At 36.8% G+C, this 10244-nt stretch overlaps 1 protein-coding gene across 1 annotated transcript in view; it reads right to left on the bottom strand.

Moving 5' to 3' along the window:
* Window positions 1-123: 123 nt before the first annotated feature.
* Window positions 124-10244, bottom strand: part of LOC117287797 (telomerase protein component 1-like) — a 35593-nt gene continuing 25472 nt past the window's right edge. Inside the window, exons 38-49 of the mRNA XM_033768316.1 lie at window positions 9650-9757; window positions 8978-9116; window positions 8444-8631; window positions 8019-8138; window positions 7207-7298; window positions 5656-5737; window positions 5126-5256; window positions 3667-3822; window positions 2787-2892; window positions 2313-2543; window positions 2019-2123; window positions 124-1885 (exon numbers count right to left, since the gene is read on the bottom strand). Of these exons, the coding sequence (XP_033624207.1) occupies window positions 1742-1885; window positions 2019-2123; window positions 2313-2543; window positions 2787-2892; window positions 3667-3822; window positions 5126-5256; window positions 5656-5737; window positions 7207-7298; window positions 8019-8138; window positions 8444-8631; window positions 8978-9116; window positions 9650-9757 (1602 nt within the window). The 3' untranslated portion in view covers window positions 124-1741. The remainder of the gene's footprint in view (window positions 1886-2018; window positions 2124-2312; window positions 2544-2786; window positions 2893-3666; window positions 3823-5125; window positions 5257-5655; window positions 5738-7206; window positions 7299-8018; window positions 8139-8443; window positions 8632-8977; window positions 9117-9649; window positions 9758-10244) is intronic.

Below are 10244 nucleotides of genomic sequence, written 5' to 3'. Positions count from 1 at the left end.
ATTGTGGTCAGGGTTTAAAAAATTGAAGTGCACAACAGGTCTTTTTTAATTCCAACACCAAACATTTTTTGAAATAAACACACCACAGACCCAACCTGTGAACATTTTATCAAAAGATCTACTTTTTTATTTAAAACTTTTTTTAAAAGAAGTTTTTTTTACTCTGAGCTTTTTTGCGCACATTATACAAACTTTCAATAATGACATCAATTTTGAAAATAGTTATTGGTCTTTCTCGTCTTCGACAGTCCCTTTTTATGAGCTACATATAACTAATGACATTTCACTTTTGTTTCCAATTTGTATATTCTCTTTAATGCACTTTCTACCGATAATCAGAGAGATATAAGATTTAAAATTAAAATAAAACAATCTTCAAAACTCAAAATCACACTGTAAGAAATGGCTCTAACTTTCTTATATAATTTCATTTAAAATATATCTCAATACTCCAAAGTTTTAACAATATGAAACAAAAGTCTGACCATCGCTATAATTTTTATGGAAAAAAACATCAAAAAAAATCAATTGATCCAGTACCGATTTTAAAGAAAATCAAAGTTGAAGTTTTGAAGGTTGCATGTCTCAAGACGAAGATCAGTCATCCCTCGGACCTTCAGATCTTGGTCTTCCAGGGCGGGACTACAAAAATGTTTAACAGACTTCTCTCAATCCATTAGAACTTTGATCTGGGTTTGAATTGAGTATTTTTTATCAAGAGTTATACAAAATAAGACACAACCATTCAAAATCTTAAAGCTGCATATAGGCACAACCTGGATTTTTCAAAGCAGTGAAAATGCAAAAGTTTTCATAATTATTTTAACCACCTCAAAACACCAGACCATCCCACAAACATTTCCTGCATATAGTTACATGATAATTATTAAAACAAAATATTGCAAATATATATCTCAAACTATCCTTCTTACAATATATATCAATATATTTATACATTTCCAACATTGTTAAATTCACATCTGATGTTTTTTTTTAAATAATAAAACAAACAGAAATATATTCACAAACTTCCACTCTTATTATTGGCTTCTACATACAGACGTCTTATCTAATAACCCGACTGCTTATCACAATCCACTTATAAATTTTGTTCAAAAAAACCTTTCAAGCCAAAAATAATTATATTTACAAACCAACTCCTTCTGAAAGCCTCAATATAAAATCTTAACTTTCTGTATAAAACACCATTGTTGAAGGGATGTTGAACATTTCATTTAAAATTGATGAATGAAAACTCAATGTCGCGTTGTTATGGATACAAGCCTTTGTATTTTGAGAAATAATCACTTAATATTCAAATCAACCAAAAACTATTACTTAATATTATTTCAAAACGAAATAGATTTCTTTTCTACATGAAAAGTTATGTCAGTTTGAAGTTACAAGAGTAGTTTAAGAAATGTTTGCAAGAAATAAAATGGTGAGAATGAATTTGCATATACTTTCTCTTCAGAAATTGCTATTTTAGTAACGTGCTCGACTGAAGTAAAACTGACAAGGATAGTTATTTTCCAGTAGCTTACAATGAAATAAAAAACACAATCTCGGAAGCTGTACAAACTGGGCTTAATTTCATGGCTCCACCATGCTAAACATTGTTTGCTTACACAGCTAGTGCAGAAATTTGGTGCTTACACTATAGGCGGATAAAAGTGACTGTATGCGGAAGTCCAATGTAAGCAGAGCCATGAATTTAGCCCTGGTGTCTTCACACTCTTACTTAGTAATTTCCGCTTGAACTTTTGCTGCACCATTCCAAGAAGTAAACATTACCAAGTTTGTCTCCACAGATAAATTCTCTGCATTCTGGGATTGGTGAGGTCGTTACCGTAGTAACAGGCGCTTGGCAATAGAACTGACCCACCTAAAGATAAATGAAGATAAAGAACTTAAATTGTAAAATAATAAATAATAATTACTACAATTACAATACTTGTAAAGTGCATTTAAAGATTTGAAAATTTTAAGATAATTGATTATTGAAAATTAAACATTACCTGTTTCAAGTTCTTACGAGACCACAACTTGAGGGCGCTATCTTCTGATGCAGTGCAGATGACATCGTCACAGACAGCTATGTCATTCACTCCATCTGTGTGAACCTAGAAATAAATAAGAAAATAGAGCTTACCAACCAAAGCACTGATGGTTTAAATGTAAAAATCTTGTTTTGACGTTTCGGCCCGAGCAGAGTTTTTCTAGAAAGTTTTTCGGAAATCAAGAGACTTCTCATTTCTGAAACAAACTATCCTGCTTTTGAACTACTACTTATTAGGCGAAAGGTGACCTACCTTTTTCTTTGATATAACTTCTTGCGTCGTGACGTCACACACTGCCAAGTATCCCATGGAGTCTACTGTTAAAACTGCTGTCTTCATTCCCTTACCGGCATCGCCTAAACCAAGCCGCTTACCACTGCGTAACTCTACTCCAGCGCAGGCTGCTACCCAGCAAGGAGGCTGGTAACCAACAACCTTCTCCTCTGGGTTCATGATGGTGAATCGTGAGGCAGGGAACAACTCCTAAAACGAAATGATTAATAACATTATAAATTGCAACTTGTGAAACTTAGGGCCTTGTCACATGAGGCAACAAGTTCCAAGCAATCTCCAAAAAGAATTTTTTGTTTGTCTTTCAGCATGTTTTAAAAATTCACAAATTAGTTTGTCTTTATACATAAATGAGGTAATCATATTGGCTTACTGATAACCTTGAACTTTGACCCTTGCACCCAGTGTTTTAGATATCCCAGAGGATGTTCTTACCAAGTTTCTGAAGTGTTGTATCTCTCCTGCTGCAGTAGTTGCTACCATGGTGTTATCTCTTAGAATCTTCACATCTAAGATCCAATCAGGGGAGTCCTTCTCATCTCTAGACAAAAATAAGAAAAATCACAAAAGAGTTTGTTTTCACAATCTTCCCATCGATGGAATTTAGAAAACTCACACAAGGGGATTTAAACACTAAGCTGGCAACAGCAAATCTCTCTCATACAAACATTATGACTTGCACCAATCTAGAAATTATTATTCAGTAACTAGACGACAATAAATCAAGAAGTTATGATTCAGTAACTAGATGACAATAAATCATGAAGTTATGATTCAATAACTAGACGACAATACTTATAAAAATATTTTTGGGTTGCAGAATACAAACAAGTACTTGACACAACTGTGCAGTCTTTCCAGTGAACAAAATGGCCAGTACACAAAAGCATTAACAATGTTAACAGTTTAAAGGCACTGGACACTATTGGTAATTACTCAAAATAATTGTTTGCATTCAAACTTACTTGGCAACGAGCAATGGAGAACTTTTGATAGTATAAAACATTGAAAACATTGACACAGCTCCCTCTGAAGTAACGTAGTTTTTAAGAAAGAGGTAATTTCTGACTCAAATGTTAAAAGACTTTAGACCTGAAGCCTTTTTTAGGCATCTGAAAGCAGACAAATTTGTGCAACAAGGTTTTTTTCTTTCTTTCATTATTCTCTTGCAACTTTTGTAACCAATTGATGAGTCGAAATGTTCACAGGTTTGTTATTTGATGCATTATGTTGGGATACACCAAGTGAGGAGACTGGTCTATGACAATGGCCAAACATGTCCGATGTCTTTAAGAATGAAGAGGTTTTGTAATACCTTTTGTAGATTGCTCGTAGTTTGCCGGAGTCACACTTGAATGAGCATACCATGGCTGCCCAGTGACCTGTATAAAGGTTATCCCTCAAAGGGTCATAGGTCATACATGTGATTGGGCTCTTCTCATAACCTTCAGTCTGCATACTTTTCCTCTGTCTGTAAAAAGTAGTATTTTTTCCCGAAGATTAGAAATGATGTTAAATTTGCATCGGGGGGGGGGGGGGGGGGGGGGGGTTAAAGGGGGATACCAGCAGAGACAAACTTATAATTACTCAAGTTCAGTGTTCTCAGAACTGGGCCCAGTTTCATGGGTCTGCTTACTGTCAAATTCTGCATTTGCAATCACTATTCTTCGCTTACAGGGCAAGCGCCAAGTTTCTTCGCTAGATGTGCAAGCGAAGTTTCGTAGAACATGCACACACACAAGCAATAATTCCCTGCTAACCTGTGAACTTTGCTTGATGTAAACTCAGAATTCTCTGCTTACATAATCATTGATTCTTTGCTTACGGTAAGCATTGATTCTTTGCTTACGGTAAGCATTGATTCTTTGTTTACAGTAAGCAGGGATTTCTGAGCTTATGGTAAGCGTTGATTCTTCGCTTGCGGTAAGCATTGATTCCCTGCTTACATGAGAATTGATTCTTTGCTTTCAGTAAGCACTGATTCTTTGCTTACGGTAAGCATTGATTCTTTGCTTACGGTAAGCATTGATTCTTTGCTTACGGTAAGCATTGATTCTTTGCTTACGGTAAGCATTGATTCTTTGCTTACGGTAAGCATTGATTCTTTGCTTACGGTAAGCATTGATTCTTTGTTTACAGTAAGCAGGGATTTCTGAGCTTATGGTAAGCGTTGATTCTTCGCTTGCGGTAAGCATTGATTCCCTGCTTACATGAGAATTGATTCTTTGCTTTCAGTAAGCACTGATTCTTTGCTTACGGTAAGCATTGATTCTTTGCTTACGGTAAGCATTGATTCTTTGCTTACGGTAAGCATTGATTCTTTGCTTACGGTAAGCATTGATTCTTTGCTTACGGTAAGCATTGATTCTTTGCTTACGGTAAGCATTGATTCTTTGCTTACGGTAAGCATTGATTCTTTGCTTACGGTAAGCATTGATTCTTTGCTTACGGTAAGCATTGATTCTTTGCTTACGGTAAGCATTGATTCTTTGCTTACGGTAAGCATTGATTCTTTGCTTAGCATTGATTCTTTGCTTACAGTAAGCATTGATTCTTTGCTTACGGTAAGCATTGATTCTTTGCTTATGGTAAGCATTGAATCTTTGCTTACGGTAAGCATTGATTCTTTGCTTATGGTAAGCATTGATTCTTTGCTTACGGTAAGCATTGATTCTTTGCTTACAGTAAGCAGAGCCATGAAATTGGGCTCAGGAAAGAGAGGAGAAAAGAGAAGAAAACTGAAAGAGTTATTGATCTTCAGAAATAAAACTCACTGTACTCTCCACGCAGTCATGGGTGGGGTTGGGGCGTCAATGTCCCACACGGTGACAATACCATTGTCAGACCCCAAAGCAAACCGGGTGTCACTCAAGAAGCATACAGCATTGATGGCCTTATCCATCAACTGATGACAAAAACCAGAAATATAGATAAGAAACTTCAATCTCAATTAAATAGTTGATAGCCTGATGTTTCAACCCTAGCAGTATTCTATCCTTTGAGAAACACTCTGCTTGGTTCGATATGTCAGGCCACTACTTTTTGCATTTATACCTTTTGGTTGGTAAGCAGATTGCAAAAGCTATTTTCTCAGAAGTTGCATGAGCACAAACAGGCACTGTGCACAGTGTTTAAAACACAGGATTCTTTTCCAAAATGTACAAGAAATACAATGTTCTTCTTATCGACAAGTGATGATTAAACAAACTTAGTCACGTTTAATATGCCATTATTTTGCAGAATTTTAAAATCAATTGAAAATAGGGTGCACGACTTTGCGGGTGTGTTTTTCTTTTTAGGTTACCTTGTTTGAGAAGACAACCTTTGGTAGAGTCAGTGAGGTAGACTTCTTCTCAGGCATCTTCCAGACCATTACTTCACCATTCCTTCAAAAATAAAATACAAGAAGTTATACAAAAGTGCTGAAAGTTTTAACATAAAACTTATATAAGCTAACGTCATTAACGTCTTTTACGTCTAAAGGTTAGAGGAAACTATGGATGACTACTTTAAAAGACTGAAAATGGGATCCAGATCTTACGAGTATCATGGAAGAAGTTCATCAGGCTGGTAAAATAACAACTTATCAAATGAATTTTCTACAAAACACAGCCAATACTCACGTAAATTGTTTTTACTTTTCGACTGGTATCACTAGTCATCATCAGAACGAGGCACCGGTCCCACCAGTTTCCTGCTACAGCTACTTGATGGTGGTGAGGCCAATTGTGGCAGTAGTAAACGGCACCACCAACCGACTGGTTGTGCCTCGTTCTAAGGATGACTAATGATTATACTAGTCGAAACGTAAACAAAATTTACGTAGGTAATGGCTGTGTTTTGTAGAAAATTTGATTGATAAGTAGATCTTACGAGGTACGTTGAAATGATAGCACTCCAACCTTTTGACAACCCCTTTGATATAGATTTCAAGGAGCTTTTGGGAAAACTAATAAGATTAAGCAATATCCTCAGAGCTAGAGAGGTAGATCAAAGAGCTATACTTTTTTGTTTTGAGAAAAATATAACATTTTACACTAGGAAGACTTTAAAAAGTCTGAGTTTCACATAAAAGTCTGAAATATCTCATCCCTGAACTAAACACGCTCCGTTTTGCAGGCTTGGAATTTCATCTTTCAAAGGGCAAGGCCATTTTTATGTTGCAAAGGGCACTTCCGTTGGACAATCTTAAAGGAACACGTTGCCTTGGATCGGACGAGTTGGTCTATAAAAAGCGTTTTTTAACCCTTTTTTATAAAATGCATATGGTTGGAAAGATGTTTTAAAAGTAGAATACAATGATCCACACAAGTTTGCCTCGAAATTGCGTGGTTTTCCTTTTACTGTGCGAACTTACATGGCCGACCGTGTTAGTCGACGAGGTAAAAGGAAAACCGTGCAATTGCGAGGCATGTTTGTGTGGATTATTGTATTCTACTTTTACAACGTCTATCTACCTATATGCATTTTATAAAAAACGGTTACAAATACTTTTCAAAGACCAACTCGACCGATCCAAGGCAACGTGTTCCTTTAAAGTCTATGGGAACTTTTGATAGGGGCACCAAGGCCAAGACCATGGGCAACAGAGGCTATGCCTCCTTGGCCTTTGTGTAATTCGAGGCATGATCTTGTAGACCTGGTCCCAATTTCATAAAGCCTGGTAGCACAAATACTTGCTAAGCACAAAACGCTTGCTTAGCAAAAACAGCTTACCAGCCAGAACACTATACAATTACCATTGCTGCTACAGGTACCCTTGTCTTTACTTGCTTAGCCAAGAAATTTGCTTCAGCAGAACCTTCTGCTTAACATCTTTATGAAATTGAGCCCTGATATTGACTTGTTTGCTTACCTGTTTGCAGAGATGGCATACGTTGCTTTGATGGAATACGCAGTACATGTAACCTCACCATTATGACGAGCAGAAAGGACCTGAGCCTCCAACTATTAACACAAATCAAATACAATCAGTAAGTTTTTCTTGTCAACAAATTTGGCTGTTGTGATCTAACCAGTCATCGAACAAGATCTAGACAGTTGGGTTGGTGTAGTGGTATCTTTCCTAGCCTTCCACCTCTAGGACCCGGGTTCAAATCCCACCAGAGGCACTCCATGCATTAGGTTTCAGTGCCTGCCTAACTGCGTGGGTTTTCAATGGAATAAATCTCTGGGTTTTTCTCCCCACTTCTAAAACCAAAACTTCCTTCCTTGTCTTCTCTCCACGAGGTTCTTGGCTAGTATAGAGATTAAGTTCAGAATTAATAAATAAATAAATAAAAGTACTGGGTCCAATTCATTACATTATAATGTAATAATATATTATTATAAATAAGTCTGGGTTTGCTTATAACTTGTTCAATGACTAGCCAGCAGGATCAATTAGCTTTAAATTAAATGGGATACTTTTTAACACTGAGCTAGTCAGCCAGACAACTTGGAGACTGAAATCTAACTGGAATTTGGCCAGCAGTCCACTGTTAAGAGTGAACACTGTAAGCACAACAAAATAATGCTTGCCAGAATATGTTATTAGCCAAAATACCTTGGCACATGAACCATCTGTGACTGGTGTCCCGCTAAGCAGGAAATTATTATGCAATAATTTCTGTTTAAGCAGCTCTTTGAAAATTAGCCCCTAAATAGAATGGAAGAATCAAGTCTCACCTTCGGAATCCAGAACTTCATTGTTTTATCATGTGACCCTGTGATCATATGACCTTTGCTTGATACAGCTACGGCCACAACGCTATCAGAGTGTCCACTCATAGATGACATCTCATTGCCCTAAAAAAGAAAAATGGAAAAAAATATGCGATAACTGCCATTTTAAGAAGACAAGCTTTTGTTCTGTAACAAATCTAAAAAACAAAATTCCTTGAAAAATGTTTTGCAAAATTGTGTGTATTCCTATGAGGAATTTTGGCGATATGTCAAAAAAACACGACCACCTTTTGAAATGAAATTTAAATATTAGTTTTGTGTATATATCTACATTTATATAGGACCAAAACAATTATATAACTCCAAAAACCAAAGGTAAACTTCTCCTTTACAATATTAAATCTAATTTGATCTAAAACAAAATTTACCTGCAACGGCTTCCATAGGTGAGTCATTGCATCATCACTGGCTGTTGCTACGACAACATTCTCCAAGCGAACCATCTCCACTTTGTCTAGTTTCTTCTTTGAGTGAGCATCCTTCCACTCTTCAGTGGCCGTCATACTCGCCCAGCTGGTCTGCCCCGCCTCCTTGTTCTCAACATCTCCAAAGATATCTGTACAATCACGAGAAATGATCCAGAGACAAGCTCCTGATATAGTTTTGGAAAAGTTGTGCTATTCTAGTTCTCAAGAAACAGTTCATAAAACAAATATGGAAGCTAAAATCCTGTCTATATCTCCTTGGGCCCTCGGACCCTGTTTAGTGTCAATTCTCATTGGGAGGTCACTGCCCCAGCTGGGGTTAACAGCATTAAGAGAGGGAACAGGGAGGGTATGTTTATGGTCATGTTCTGGGCAGATACCAGCACTAAATAAACGTCCTCTGCTATAAGATGTTCAAAAGAAAATTGTTTAAGGAACAATATTTTAAAATAAAGTTAAGAGTAAGTTGTTTTCTACCTTGTGCTTGTTTAGAAACTACAAAGACATCACAGCTGTTGACACGGCTATTGTGTCCGTAGAGTGTCGTAATCTCAACTCCTTTATGAGACCAGACTCTGACTGATCCATCAAAACATGCTGAGACGACACAACCTTGCTGTTAGGAAAACAGAGAGGAAAAAATTGTGAGATATTGCTGGGATTTATAAGAAAAGCAAAAGCTGACTGCCCTCCCGAGTAGATACATGTAGCACATGTGTAGTATCAATGGGCAGTTACTTTGTTCGGGCTAACAAAATAAAAAGAATAATGCAGGCTGGCTGGCTTGGTCTGGAACTAGGGCAGGGACTGGGGCTGGGTAGGGTTTGGATCTGGTTCTGGGCAAAATCATGAACTGACCGTAAATGAAACACATATTTGATGAATAGACTACTCCAGTAGGAGCAACATTTTCAGGCATCTTTAAATACAATATTGGTAATTTCTAACAAATAATTGTTAGCACAAATATAGATTTGTTATTGTCTGCATATGTTTGGATAAACCAAGTGAAAATGTTGGTCTTTGACAATTTACCAAAGGTTTCTAGTGCCTTTAAATTAACATTTAGCTTCCCTTTCTCAGGGTCATTTTTAGTCTGAAAAATAAATCAAATTGTTAAAGGTGAAAGTTTTGATGCTGAATACTCACACTGAAGGCAACAGAGTTAATGGCGCTGGTGTGTCCCATAAATTCATGTTTGACTTTCATAGTCTTCATGTCCCAAAGCTTAATAATGAAATCATTGGATGCAGTCACCTACAGTAAAGAAAAACAGAGATTTACAGTTTACAGAAGGTTGAATAGGAAACAAAAAGTGGTTAGAATACAGGACTTGCAATTACAAAGATGTAGGTTCGAATCCCACCAAGCTAACCACTGATTTCACAATGACTAGAATAAGTATGGTCGTCTTGTTACTAAATCACTTTTTTTTTATTTGTGCGATTTATAATAGCCAATTTATAGACATAAATCAATGTTTGTGTGAGAGAGATTGGCTGTTGCCAGCTTTGTGTTTATATCCCCCCCCCCACCCGAGTTTCTTTGACGGAAAGATCATTTCAACAAACACATTGGTTGAACCTGCTGCTTTTGTATGAATGGTTTCAGTTATTTTCAAATTGGTAACACACACTTCCTGACGTTTCATTTCCATTTGAATTTTAAAAAAAAACCTCTTCATAGACCCCTCGCATTGGCTGCCATCATCAAGATCAAACAATGGATCTGTGCAAGCCTGTAC

This window comes from Asterias rubens, chromosome 3, assembly GCF_902459465.1.
Source record: "Asterias rubens chromosome 3, eAstRub1.3, whole genome shotgun sequence".
NCBI classification, from domain to species: domain Eukaryota; kingdom Metazoa; phylum Echinodermata; class Asteroidea; order Forcipulatida; family Asteriidae; genus Asterias; species Asterias rubens.
The sequence above is the reverse complement of the archived record's forward strand: the minus strand, read 5'-3'. Positions and strand labels throughout refer to the sequence as shown.